The sequence below is a fragment of the Phaethon aethereus genome (assembly GCF_964289735.1).
Source record: "Phaethon aethereus genome assembly, chromosome: 9".
NCBI classification, from domain to species: Eukaryota; Metazoa; Chordata; class Aves; order Phaethontiformes; family Phaethontidae; genus Phaethon; species Phaethon aethereus.
The window spans coordinates 20,645,149-20,659,486 of NC_138585.1; the positions used below are offsets into that span (position 1 = coordinate 20,645,149).

General features: G+C 46.6%; 1 protein-coding gene across 1 annotated transcript in view; it reads right to left on the bottom strand.

The window, feature by feature from the left end:
- Nucleotides 1-335: 335 nt before the first annotated feature.
- Nucleotides 336-14,338, bottom strand: part of LOC309408168 (calcium-activated potassium channel subunit beta-2) — a gene marked incomplete at both ends in the record, with an annotated part of 152,735 nt that continues 138,732 nt past the window's right edge. The window contains 3 exons of the mRNA XM_082003923.1: nt 336-620; nt 7,010-7,205; nt 9,672-9,842. Of these exons, the coding sequence (XP_081860049.1) occupies nt 336-620; nt 7,010-7,205; nt 9,672-9,842 (652 nt within the window). The remainder of the gene's footprint in view (nt 621-7,009; nt 7,206-9,671; nt 9,843-14,338) is intronic.

The following is a 14,338-nucleotide window of genomic DNA, read 5'->3' on the forward strand; positions in this document are numbered from 1 at the left end:
TTCCCCCAGCATCCTTTACGTTGGAAATGTCAATTGGCTAAGCTTGGCAAATGGTCACACCGAGCCCTGTTTTGGCTGTAGAAAGGAAAGAAGTACTAGTCTCAGCATAAAACAAGATCATATAGACGGTCAACACAAAACAGTATTTTTTTCAGTTGTCTGCATAATAATAACATCATGTTTGCATATAGAACAGCTTTTGCATTATTGCTCTACTTATAAGAATATAGTAAGGAACTTATAACAGACTTGCACATTACAAACTTAAGGTTCTTTGGTGAAGAATGAGAAAACAGTATTTTCACTGTAATTAAATCTCAGAGAAGTTTTTGTTTTTATCTGTTGATCCTTTGGATTCTCTCGCAGAGGAGGGAAAGGTATTGAGTCAGCTTTACCATCGCGACGATGGCGACCCCGCCAATCATCATGCAGGTGGGCCAGAAGAGGGAGTGGAACAGCACATTGTAGCTGTACAGTTTGGTTAATATCACATTCTTCTGAACGCCTTCGGGGTCGTAGAAGCAGGAGAAGCGTTGGTACTTTCTGAAGTTTTCCATCACGACGTTCACCAGTGACATGGATTCCTCATAATTCTTGCCACACTTGGGTATGTACGAACACTGAGAAGAAATTAGAGGGAGAAAAATGCATCTCCAAATCAGATACAATGTCTACTTTCAGGTGGCAAGCAGGAAAATCTCAAGATGATTATGTTTTTCATAATAAGAGTGGAATACTATTAAGTTAATAATAAATGTATCACAGACAAAACTCAATATTTTGCACATCTACAGAATTTCCTGCTGGAGAACCTCCAAGCGCTGTACAAATATTAATGCTTTAATCTGCACAGTGGCCTCGTGAGATAGGTGAATATAATATTATTGCTAATTTACACATGCAAAAACGGAACTGATGAAGTACCTCTTCATCTTAAGTGGCACGCATATGCTTGCAGTTAGATGGGTAATTGACTCTCTGTAAATACAAATCTGGTAGTTCAGATCTCACTTGGATTGGATCAAAGTGATCGCAGTGGGCGCAGGAGTTCACCCACGTAGGAGAAGGCTGAAGAGAGACCTTTATACAAAATTTCCCATGGGCGTAATTCCTCAATTAGGGACAAATAGATAGGCTAGGAGAAAATACAGTTTTCCTACTGACAACCCAGAAGACTTTCATTCAACCTCTAGCTGAAGACCAGCCCAGCTACCAGGCTGGCACTTGGTCTTGTTTTCGCTCTTGACCCCAGCATAAGTCCAACAGTTCCTTCTCTCTGAAGAAGCTCCTTGAATTTCAGTCTCAGTCACAAAGAAAAGAAGATTTGGGGATGGCTCTATCTAATGCAGTTTCAGCCTAGCATTCCCAAAGAATACTAAAGGCAAGTTAATTAAAAAACTAGCTTATGGAGTCCACGGAGATATTCTGTGGAACATGCAGGACAGTGGCCCCGGGCTGTGCTGACCATCCTATGCAAAGAGCTAGTACGAGCTGGTGAGGTGGTGAGCAAACACACAAGGATTGAGGCCATATCTGGATTTTGACCTAGAGCAGAAATACCTGAATTTGCTGTTCCTGTTGCTGGTCTGGAAGAGAATTGATGGGAGCAGCCCAGGGCCCCTCACTCCCTCCTCTCTTCTAGACACTTACACCCCTCCACAACTGAAGGTTTTCTACACCTGCATAAGATTTTGATTAAATTCCCTACCTAGGCAAGAACTGCTTCAGGAGGGGTGGAAATCTGCTGCTTAACTTGTTCATTGAATGTGCGTAGCGGGACCTAGCAGTTACGGGGTGATCACGGGTCCCCGCCATGCTCCCTGCCTGCGCTGCTGAACCTGCTTGTCCTGGGTGAGCACCTAGAGTAGCTCCAGATAATTTAATGAGAGAAAAAGGGTTTGGCAAAGGAAAAAAGACATTTTGATTAAAACATCACCCATGGCTTTTGATTATTATTGTCTTAATGTATATACTTTATAAATGACCCTGCGTTCTTTTTCATGACTGTTCTGTGACTTTTTTGTAACGTACTGTGACAAATCTCTTGTCCTAATAATGATCAAAGGATTAACCTTGTAACAGGATTTGATTGATTCATTGGCAAGTTTATTAGCACAGAATATGATTTGACGTGTGGCACAAGGATTGTCTGGTGTTAGCAGACTGGAGCATTAAGAGTAGAGCATGGCAGCACTGCCATTATGAATATTTCATAGAGCTCTGGAAATTAGAGATGGAAAATATCAGAGCAGTAATATCTCATCCATCTTCCTGCCGGTGCAGGTCTGCTTCCTCCAGGATATTCTTTTGCGCTCTGCCCAGCTTTGTCTTAAATGTCCAAAGCCACAAGCCCTCTTCCAGTGCTTATGACTCTTTAATAGATCATAATCTAATAAGTAGGGGAAATTTCTCAGTGAAGCATACCTCAATTTCTTTTACTAAATTGTGTGCTATTACTGTTGTAACAGCAGTATTTCCAGCTTAGATGTTTGTTTGTTGTGGGGGGGGGTTTTTTTCTTGCAACTTTGGTGCTATACATTTTTGTTTCTTGAAGTCCCATGAAGGATCCTGAGGGAGGTAATTAAATGGGGATTTGCCACTCTTGCCAACGTCCAGCCCTTCCCCTTGACAGAAAACAGCAGTCATGTAAAAGCCCAAATGATGAGAGATTCCTGGATTCAAAGTCTGTGGAAATGTCCCAAGAGTGCAGCAGGGGGAGGTCTGACTTCCTGCAAGTCCAAGTATTTGCCAAGCATTTTCAAAGGAGACCTGATGCTCAAGCAGAACTTGAGGTGTTGCCACCTACACCTGATGGCACAGAGCCACCAACCACATCAGGCTGGTTGGGTTGCCTGTGCCAAAAGGGTCTGCTAGCATGAAGGTGTGAGATGCAGTTGTGCATGGGAGGTCGATTTGTCTCTCAGCTGGACTCCTTGTGCTGAAGCTGTCTCTCTCCAGGCTATGGTCTCCCATGTGCTCTCCAAGACAGGAGTGCCCTTTGCTCCATGTGTTCTCTGCCTCATCCCTGTTCTCCTGAGTTCCTGGAGGCATCTTGGCCTCAGCTTTGAGGAGCTCCTTGGTGCAAGAAATCACTGTGTGCATTAAGCTGTGGTTGTGGGGTGCTCCAGGCCTCCTTCCACTCCTCAGCTTCCCCAGGGACATCCCAGGGATAGCACAGGGCTGCCTCTGCCTTGCTGTTGTCTGCAATGTTGCACAGGTCATTGGCAAGCAAGTAGGTAGACATGGATAACGGGATGCTTTTTCAGTGTTTTCTTTGATCTTAGTTTTCTCCAGTGCCTGGCAGGGAGTTTTATACCCACAATTGTTACGCTGTACCTGTGAATGTAGGCTACTACATCTATGCTGCAGCATCAAACACTTGGAAATCTGCAAATCTGAAAGTAAACAATGTCTGGCTCTCTACCTCAAGCGAGGATTCTGTGATACAACGTGAGAAAAGTGGCTCTTGTATTACTTGCAGTCTGATCACAAGAAGAATATACTAGACAGTTACAGAGAGAACTTCTTGTTACATGTCCAGGTCAGCTCTTCTAATGGCAAGGGACGGGTAGGTAGCCTGTACGAACTACCCCTGGACATGTCTAGTCCAATGCCCTGCTCCGTGCAGAGTTGCTCAGGGACTTGCTCAGGTCAAGTTATTAACATCTCCCAGGATGGAGATCACACAGCACCCCCAGGAAAGCTGGGGGCAGTTTCATTTAAGTCAACGAAGCTACACTGACAACCCTGTTGCCAGAGAGGGCCCCAGTTCAGGCTGGGCAGTGAAATACATGGCTGTCGTCATACGTCCGTGGTTGGGGTGCATGTCCCTGTCATGCTGAGCTTGGAAGCTGGGGCTGGGAACTTTGATAAGGTGTGCTGTGGCAGTCTTTGTGAGAAAGTGGTCGAGACGTCAGTCTACATCTCTTTTGGAAAGTGCAATAGGTTTGACCCAGGGGATGAAGGAGGAGCTTTGTGTCTGTGTTGGCCTGATACTGATTCCTGCAGGCTGAGTTTTCTAGCCCCAGCCCAGAAATGGGTCTGCTGGGAACCAGAGCTGACCATTGCTGCTCCTCCTGCACCAAACAAACTCCGCTCCGGGTTATAAATACCTAAACCTGCAGCAGGAAACCGTGCGATCCCCCATCATTTCTGAGTCTCAGGTAGTTAGTTATAGGTGGCATAATGGTGATTCTGGTGATTAAAGCCTGCTTGTTATCTCACTTATGGAGCATGGGTATAAATCAGCAGTAGCTCTGATGACACGAAAAGAATCAAAACGATATAGTATGAGATCAAACCAGGGCCTCTAGAACTGCTTTAACTACAGCAGCCCTTCCTCAGGGTGACAGCCTGGCTCTGTGGTCCGGGCGCGAGGGGCCACTGGCCCATTTACCTCTCCCAGCGGCTGTTCCAGCCTCTGACAGCTGGGAAAGGGAAGTGTAGATGTGAAAGCATTTAAGCCACTATGGCTGTAGTTTTGACGAGGGGCTGGACTTATCTTAAAGACTAGAGATAAAGTATGCACAGCTAGAGAATGAAAAGCCATGAAAAACCTTGTGTGCTTTCCTAGGAGACTCGAGCAGCTCAACTGGTATCCATTTACTTCCCACAGATTCCCACCGGAGACTGGCAGCACCACGCTGTAGATCTCAATATAAATTGCACCTACTCCTCACCGCACCTTGTGGGCCGACAGCTAGGTTAGGCAGCAAGTCTCCTAGATTAATCATTATTTAAAGTCAAAGTGCATTTTGCCCAACCCGTGCTAGCTGGCGGGGAGAGGAGAGAGACGCTGCTCTGCGTGCGCAGCGGTGCTCAGCGAGGCAGACAGCTTAGCAGGGGGATGCTGACCTTTTGAAGGTCACTGGTGTTGGCCTTGGAGGGTAAGCACCGTGCTCTGCAACGTCCCCCGTAATGTCAGGGCTCAGTCAGCCAGGGATGGCTTTTGTTTTTTGTTTTTTTTTGTTTAGTTGGCAAGAAGAAAGATAGGAAACGCAGACCTGAGTAGGTGGGTGGAGAGAGACAACCAGCACCCAGCTGGGGCTCCAGAAAACCAGCCGTGCTCAGGGATGCTCGTCCCACTGCACGGGGCCGCTCTCCGGCCAGGGGAGAGGGAGCTGGGATGGGTTGTGCTGATCTCAGCTTGGAGTCGCTGCTGATCCCTGCCAGGCACAAGAAGTCAGGTATTTTACAGGCATTGCAAACTTCCATTCAAAACTGCATTTGGATTCAGGTCACATAGCCAGCAGCATGTCAGGAAAACCTAGGAATCCTCCTGAGAGCAGAGCTTAACCTGTAAAACAACCTTGGGCTCGAGAAGTATTAACTGTGCCTACATTAAATTAAGAGGAGGCGTCAACTGGGAGAATTTCAAAGTCCAGTTCAGCAAGCAAAAATCATCAATAACAGAATGCAGAGATTTATGCTGAATCTCTTGATTTATTTGAATCCAGTGGAGCACAGAGACCGATGTGATCTGTTTTAATCAAATCGCAGCATGAGCATCACTGGGTCTTGCTTCTGCCCCAGCAGAAAGCGGGGTCTGCCCTGCCGCAGGCTTCGCGAACAGTGAACTCCTTTCTGCAGCAACGCCAAACCGGGGGGAAGGTGGGGTCACCGCTCTCCATTTCACACCAGATCCAGAGGACTTCGTCTCTCAGCCACAGGAGCTAATTACCCAGCAGAATAACCAGTCCAGTGCAGCCACTCTGTGCTTTGACTAATTTTAATATCGCTTCACCTTAATACGCAGAAGCAATTTTGTTTACTGAACTGCTGCCATAAATAGGAACATAATAGCTTATGTTGTCAGCAGCCTGAGCAGGGGCTCTGCTGTTACGGGCTGAGCTTTGACGGGCACCCGCAGTTTGGGCTTCAGGGACTTTGGGTAACTAAGCAGTTAATGCAAATCTGGCACTTGCAAGTCTAACTTCTTATCTGTGTCCCAGCTCACCGCAGCTTGCAGCCTTCGGTACCCAGGTGCTGTGGATACAAAGAAGGGAAGGTGGGGAGAGGGACATTTCTTAGCCCGACCCTGCCTTGCTGTGCGGCGGCAGCAAACAGCCACCTGCGAAGCGGCGGCCGCTTGCCTGGGCGCGATACACAGCACCGCGTCGGCCGCACAGCTGCGGCCGCGGGCCGGCGAGGAGATGCCTTCTGTGCATCCGCTGCGTTGGTGGTAGCCTCCAGGCAGGAGCTGTCTCCATCCCACCTGGATGGAGTTATGCTGAATTTTGCGCTTGCTGAAGCAGAGAGAGAGATTCTTCTGCAGATTTGTTAAAAATCTTTTTTTTGGTTCAATGTCTGGAATCAGGGAAGTTGTGCAAGAAAGATGGGCTGACTCCTTAGCTTACCCATGCCCAAAAGCCAGGCCTTTTATTTTTATGCTGTTGCTTTTATCTTGACGGTCCCCGCTCAGCAAACTTTCAGCATCTTTGCACCATCGGCAGGGCTAAATGCTGTGCCTTGACCCCAGCTGACCTCGGCGGAGATGCTCAGGGCGCAGAGTTTGTCGTCAGGGATGGAGACGGAGACACGCCTGCTGGTAGACACAGGGGTCTCTGCCCATTGCCTTGCCTGGCCCCGCAGTAATGAGGCCATTTCTGTTCTCAGCACCGCAGACACTCCGTGCACATCACGGAGAGCCACGCCTGGGTGGGAGGTGGCTTGTCCACAGCTCCACGAGGACATCAGTGGGCCAAGTGCTCAGTGCAGCCTGTACCTGTAACGTGCTGCTGGCACCGGCCAAGGCTGAGGGAGGCTCCAGCCCTGGGGGGGAGCCATGCGGGGACGAGCTGTGCTTCCTGCGTGGCATGGAGGTGGAAAACCATCTCCCTCCAGAGATCTTAGCTCAGTTTGTGTGCTAATTTCTGCTTTCTCTGCTCCGTATTTACCAGGGAAGCAGGAGCTGGAAGCCTTATATTGCTTTAAAGCAAGGAATGAGTATAACAAGGTGAGCAGCCCTCCAGAAACCCATTTAGGAAGAAATTTTATTCCATGCTCCTACCTCAGAATTAATTTTCATTGTTTCCTCGGTGTGGTAGAGCAGAAGCTTCTGGCCAGAAGAGGTGAGATTAACGTACACCTGGAGGCAAGGGTACTGCGAGATTTTCCAGCAGTCTGGACCACAGCTAAACGAGCAGTTGAAGGTTTCTGTGATGGATGCATTGAGAAGTGAGCACTGAGCCTCTTCTGTCCAGACACTAAATAGGAAAAAAAGAGATGTTAGAGCATGGCAAGAATGGGCAATAAGCATTTAACGCAGGTCAAGCTTTCCCTCAGGGATATACCGGGGGGCATCTTGTAGGAGATGGTACATGTTGCAGGGCTTTGAGCAAAGGCCGGACCTTCTCTTGTCACACATCGCAGACGGTATTATTCTGTAGTACCCAAAGTTTGCGCTTTGGGCGCTAAAATACCCCATTCACTTATGTCTATTTATAAATTAAAAGGGAACTGGAACTTTTAGTCTGGAGAAGGTATATCTGAAATCAAAAGGAATCAGCAGAGGAATCGGAGAAGAAAACCGAGCAGCCTGCCCTGGGGAGAGGACAAGGCACGCAGCGCTGCATGGCGGGACGCCCTGGACCAAGACGCGATGGTCGACCGCAAAGTCCGATCCAGCTAAAGCGGAGGCCGTGAAGGCAGCTTGGCACTACCAGGGTAGGTACGCTCATGCGCCCGAAGGCACGGTGTCACGGGAGCGGTACCGCGTGCAGCTCCGCCTGTGGAAAGGCGCTTTCTGGCGGCAGCTCGCTCGGTTTTCCGTGAGTTACGTCAGCTGATGTGATCGCTCTGGAGGATACCTCCAGTTCACCAGAGGCTAAAACCGGAATGACGGAGCTGGCTGGGTTTCTTGCTTTTATTTAAAACTCTAGGGCGGTGTTTTCCTTAGGGATGAGAGCAGCGGTCGGGCACCCTGAGGGCTCTGTGCGAGGCCCTTCACGGGCTGGGGGAAGGGTTTCACCCCAGGGCTCCCCGTTAGCCCCGCTCAGCCCCTCAGCTCCCACCCAGCGCGGCTGCCCTGCCCCGTGCCACGAACGAGCTGAGGGTCTCCTTCTCCCTTGCCAAACCTGCAAAAGGCTTTACACAGTAAGCGATTTCAAAGATTTCTGACTAATTCTCTTGGTATTTTACTTAGGGAGTATATTCTGTTTTACATTTATATTAAATTATGCTATGATTTCTGGGGGGAAATCAAGTGAAAGGATTTTGTTTCCCCTCTCAGGCAGTATTTTGTTGCAGGGTATTGCTATCTGTAAAGGACATTAACCCCTAAGGAGATCTGCCTGTCCAACGAGGAGTGACAGCAAAGACTCCCGGGCTGTCTTCTCCTCCCTTTCACCTTTCTGACTGCTGTTTTATTCATGCATGGGAGTAATAAAGTAACGCCTACCCACAACAGACTTGTGAAGATGGAATATTTAATACTTCATAGGTGCTTTGATATCTTCTGGCCATTTTTCACATAGTTTGTAATATAAATCACCTCTTTCCACACGAGCAATTTGGATCTTAGCAGCCTCTGCAACTGACCCTAATATTGCTGAAAGGTCTGGGAGAGCAATCTGGAAAAGCAGATGCTCTTAGGTAGTTAACAGGTCTTGATCTCTGTTTTCACAGTGTAAACTTTGCCTGGATTTAAAAAGGGACAAATACCTTTATGGCGCAAATAAAATGCTGCAAATCAGTACAGCTCATCCTCAGGCATCGCAACCTTCTCCTTATTGTTGCAGGGTCAAGAAGGAGTATTTTCCTGCAGGTACACCGCTATAATTGAGGATGTTTATACCAGTTGACACTTACTGCACATGCCTAAAGAAGAAGCCTGTGGTGGATAAACCGAAATGTGCCAGGTATTGGCTGCTGCCTCGGGGTGGTTTTGGGCATGACAGACTAATGTTTTGGTCCCCCATGACACATTTTTCATTCTCCTAACTCTACTGATCAGGGCAGAAAAAACATTGTTGACAGTCTTATTACAGTCTGGGCTGGATTTTAAATAGGGCTGGTGCTTGAAAACTGATTTCAAATGCTGCTAATGAATCACAGGCCAAACTTTCTGCTCTGTGGCAGAGAAAGAGGCCAGAGAAGGCCTCAGAAAAATTAAGTGCAGTTCAGTAATGATGAAAGATGGTCTTTCACTTTCAGAAAATTACTGTATTTCAGGAGGATTTCACTTGTTAAAATGGAAGTAATAATCTACATGGAAAACTGCATGTTACAAAGCAGCTTGATTTCTTTCCCAAATTAATTCTCCATTCTTCATTTGAAAATGTGTTGTTTCTTAAGGCTGCTAAATGCTTTTGCTATTTTCTCCTGAGTTTGGGCTTTGCAGCAACAGCCCCTGAGAGGCTGACGGGGCTCAGCAGACTGCCGACCAGCTGATGTGGCTATTAGACTGCTGTTAAACTGTGGCAAGTCTAAAGCCTTTGGATCAAGTTTTTGTCAAGCAGGGGTGTAATTCTTCCCTTTCTTATGTTGGTATTACTCAACTTGCTTTCACTGTAGTTATGCCTAATTTATAATGGGGTAAGGAAGTGCAGAATCACGCCTGTGTTGACCAAAGGAAAAATTATAAAACTTGAATAAAAAGGATCAAAAGAATAAGCCATGAGAAGTCAGCTGGAGCAGAGTGTGTTAGATCAGCATAAACATCATGAAATTACCTTTGCATGTAAGACCGCAGCAGGGTGATTCCCAGGAGAAAGTACATCATGATCGAGCACACCATCATGGCCAGCCCGAGGAGTATGGCTCGGTCTTCTCCGGCTTTTAGGGCTGTGACTGTTTTCCTTTTGTCCAGTAGATCATGATCCCTGATTTTTTGGTAAATATTTCTGAGGTTGAAAATAATACATTCTTATGTGAAGTTCATAGTTAATCAATGAAGCCTCTACAGGGTGGGTAGTTCCACCTCCATACCCATCTCATGGGAGAGAAAGGCTTAAAGGTCCTCAGGTGTCCTTTTTCATTGGATTCACTCTGACCTGGTGGAAACTTATTCATCTCCAAAATAAATTACAGCCATTTCTGAAAAGGTAAAAACCTCTTATAGCAAATATAAAGATTAGACGCTTGTGCCAGCTGAGTAAAACCTTCTTTGGTATAGCTTCATTGGCTCAGTTGAATTATACCATAGGTGAATTTGACCTGTCAATACCAACTTAGGCCACTAGAAGATGTTTAGGTATAACAAGGTGTCTTTTCTTCAGTTGAATATGATAACAGGTTTTATGTTACCATATGTAGAAAATAGCCTGAAGAAAGTCGTCACTAAAATTATCTGAAAGGTCCATGTTCTTTTTTGATTCCCTACAGGCTAGTGGTTTTTTCCACCCTGAGTGTGACTCAAAGCTCATGAAACACTATGGGGATTTTGCAACTGATTTCTGTGGGTTTTTTGATTGGGAGCTTATTTACTTTATTTATAAAAGAGCTTTCTGGAAGCCCAGTTACTCATTACAGTAAAAACCCTCACAGAAAATTATCCACCAAAGCTATTTGTTCTAGGATTAAAAAAAAATGAAGATACAACAAACCATTCCCCCTTCAGCAGAGAGTCCTTTGCATTTTCTAACCATAAGTCCTTCTTTCATCTCCAAGCCTTTGATGATTCAATGGGTCATGAGGACACAATGGTGAAGAAGGAAATATTTGAGTACATTTCAAACACACTCAAACTTTGTGGGTTTAAAATGTACTTACAGACCTGAGGCTGGTCAAAATCTCCTGTGTTTTCTGTTACGGTTCTTTTGAATCATCCAGGCAGCACCCGAAGCATGTGAACTGCACACATCTGAGCCCTGGCACCACCATAACATGGACATAGTAGTACACGTGGAAGAAGTTCCTCTTCTACTGTCTGCAAAATGGCAGGTGAGCAACATCAGCATCACTTTGGGCTCTAGGAAACCCACCACTCATTTAAGATGAAACCGCCAAGTTTTACTCAACCTTGGAAAAAAGCACTCTGTGTCAGACCAACCATACAACTTACATTCACAAGTAGGGACAAAGAAATAGAGTTGACATATAAAATCACACAAAACCACAGTAGAAACAAGAAAATAGGTTTAATCATAAACTCACTGAAACTGGAATTGAATTTCTATTTAGATGATGATTCATAGCCAGAAAAAGCACGTATGGTGTGGGGCTATATAGCAAAAATTTTGCTTAGATGGTACTGCAGTCAATAATCTCCCACACCAAAGACCACTAGGACCCCTTAAGGCTTCTCCATCCAACTGTAATTTACATCTTTAGATGGCCATGGTTTCTCTTCAAAACTATCCTTTAAAGCTTGTCAGTGTTTTCTTAGTTGGAAATGAAATGGTAATTCAGCTTGTCAAATTTTTCTCTGGTGTTGGTGAGAAAAAATATATTGTGAACTGGCAGATGCAATTGCCTTCAAAGAAGTAATGTAGAGTAATAATCTAATGTTACTTTTCTATTATTATTTATCAAACTGTATTTAACTCTGAGAGCTGCTATTAGGATTTGCATTGCTCCCAAATGGAAGCAGGCAGGAAGGCAGAGATTGCCATGCAGTTCCAGCACATTAACCGATCACACAGCATAACTTATGTCAGCGTGTAGACATAAAACAGAGACAGTGCAATCGCTCACTAATGTCACCAGAGCAGCTAGGACATAAAGGCGACACAAATGGACAATTTAAAAACAAATAGCTAATTGAGAACGGTTACAAATGCTTCCCATGTGGCCTTGAGCCAAGAAACGTGCCACAAGAGGTAAGAAAGGACGGACTGAAGGGTGCGTTGTAGGAATGGTCTATCTGGCGGGCGGCTGGCGAAGGGGACGGTGTGCAGTGACCGCCCGCCGGCGGATCTCCCACACTCGCCTGCGTGGTAAATACGGCTAAATAAAGCTCTGCCTCGGGGGTCAGTCGTCTGGTTGCTCTTTTGCAAATATTTGTAATTCAAATCCCTGGACAACAGGACAGTGGTAGCCTGGTGCGCCTTGCAGAGGGCTTTTTTCTCCCGAGTCCCTGCCAGGACTCAGTCTGGTAACACACCGCAGGGTGTGCGGTGGCGTGGCGCGCGCCAGCGCGCGATGCACCCGCCCTGAGTTAGCCCAGGAGACGGGCCGAGTTACCGTTCTCCTCCTCCTCCTCCTCCTCCCTGCTCGTGCCTGCTCTGGGGAGGTGCCAATTTGCTCTGTATGATATTGGGAATGTCTGCGGTTACAGACCTCACATTTTGGCCCCCGAGAGCCCTGGTTTTGGGGCACATGATACGTTGCGCAGAATGTTTTGGCTCTAGCAGAGCAGCCTTGGCACCGCCTTAGCTGGAGCGGCGGTGGTGGCCTGCACACGTGCTGGGTATTTTGAACGCGTGTGAGCTTCTGGCACATCCCAGGGACCTCTTTCTGCTCGGTGAGCTGGAAGAGTGCTGTGCTTAGCCGGCTGATTTTGGATTCCAGGGCTGCACAGCCACAATTAGCTGACTGCTGCAGTGTGTTTGAGTACAGATCACTGCATCCCAGGCACTACCCACCTAGGTGACTTCATTCAATGCTTGTGATTACCTGCGATAACTCCCCAAATACGACACCGAGGGGGCTGTTTGTTTTTAAAGCAGTCCCAGCTGTCAGAACATGGGATCTCTCTGCCCTGTGCAAAGATATTTAATGGAAAGCAAGCCTCCAAGGACAAAAGATCTTTGCTCTCCTAATCATTTCCAAACTGAAGTTCTCCCCTGCTAAATCTCCATGTTCCTTTTGCCAAATTGCTCAGAGGATCCGGGCTGGCTGCTCTACCCAGGCTCAGCTGCCAGAGAGGAAATCTCGGCCATGACCGTGCCTGCTGGGGACAGACGGAGCTGAGATTTCCCTCTCCATATCTCTGCACAGCAGCAGTGCGGGGTTCCCTCTGCAATGTGGGCAGCAGCTCCATACGTGATCTCCAGAGGAAGGCTTAGGGAGGACCTGTGTGATTAAGTTAGGCAGCCCAGGTTATGTTAGTGAGCCTGAACACGAGACAGCCGGTCTGAACTTACCAGCCTTGATAAAGAAGTTCTACATCTTCTGTAGAGTTGCTCATATTTGCAGCAGCCAAGACCTTTCTTTGCTGTCATGAGGGATGTGACCTTTTAGCACTCGCTTATGTGAAGGGTGAGGCATACCACATGCATCCTATGTACTCTGTGCTCTGCTCGTGCAGGACTGCTCTGCAGCTCTGGGGATGTGATGAATGTATTGTCATGTATTAGGAATGCTCTCGTATGCCAAGGGCTTCCAACTAGGCACTGCCCTGCAGAGCAGCAGAGGTTAAAGTAAAGCTCCTTCTGACCCAGTACAACACTTCTTGATTTGCTCCAAAATGGGTAGATCTGGGGGCACTGCAAAGATCTAGATTTCCTCCCTGGAAATCTAGAATAATCAGACACCTGCAATTACTTTATTTTTTTGAAAATAAACACAAATTACCTACCGTCAAATCCTTTCCCTTGCAAATGGACCGTAATGTGGCACTGAGGGAGACGCTGCCTCCTCCAGCACGCTGTGGCCATGGGGCTTGTCCCATGGGGACACCTGCCTGCCCGAATGATTCAGAGTGGCTTTGAATTCTCATTCAATTCTCTAGTATCACTTTTATTATGCAGTTATTATGCAGATGTCACTCAAATTGCCTCATGTTGAGGTGTCTACAGATATCAGAAATCTTTGAATTGCAAGGGTCAAAGAACTCTTGTTATCTTACCTGCAAAATTCGCAGTGCTCAGGGACTTTTCTGCTCAGAAGCCAATTTCCTTACTTTTTTCTTTTTCTTTACAGGGTATGTTTAGCTGCATCAGTTTTTGTCATTAGAGCTATGGGAACAGGAAATCTCTCTGGAGCTCTCGCTAAAGTCTTAGTGATGCTTGTAGAAAGATTCCTATTGATATGAACAGATTTCATTCACTCAATTCCTTCCCTCTCTCCCACCAAACTGAACCAAACCAAACCACTGCTTTGGTTTTCCAGGCTTACAATGTTGTGGAAAGCCTAACTGACAGCTGAGAAAGAATGAGGGCTTGACTAGGTTTCCAAAGCCTAAAAAGTGGCAGCTGGGGAACAGTGGATGTCTAAACCAGCTATGAAATACTTAAATTTTGGGCACAATCCTGTAAAAGCAGATGCCCAAGTACACCCTCCAACCAGGAGGAGGGGATTCCTCCACAGCAAGTGACCGATTGCTGCACAGGGTATTATTACGGTGTGACCCTCACAAGTCAGCAGCCGTGGCATGTGTTAGGATAAAGGTTGGCTGCCCCACCTAACAATCTTCCTGTCTAAAGCTTAAAGAACAAAAATTCCTAGGAAATGGTCA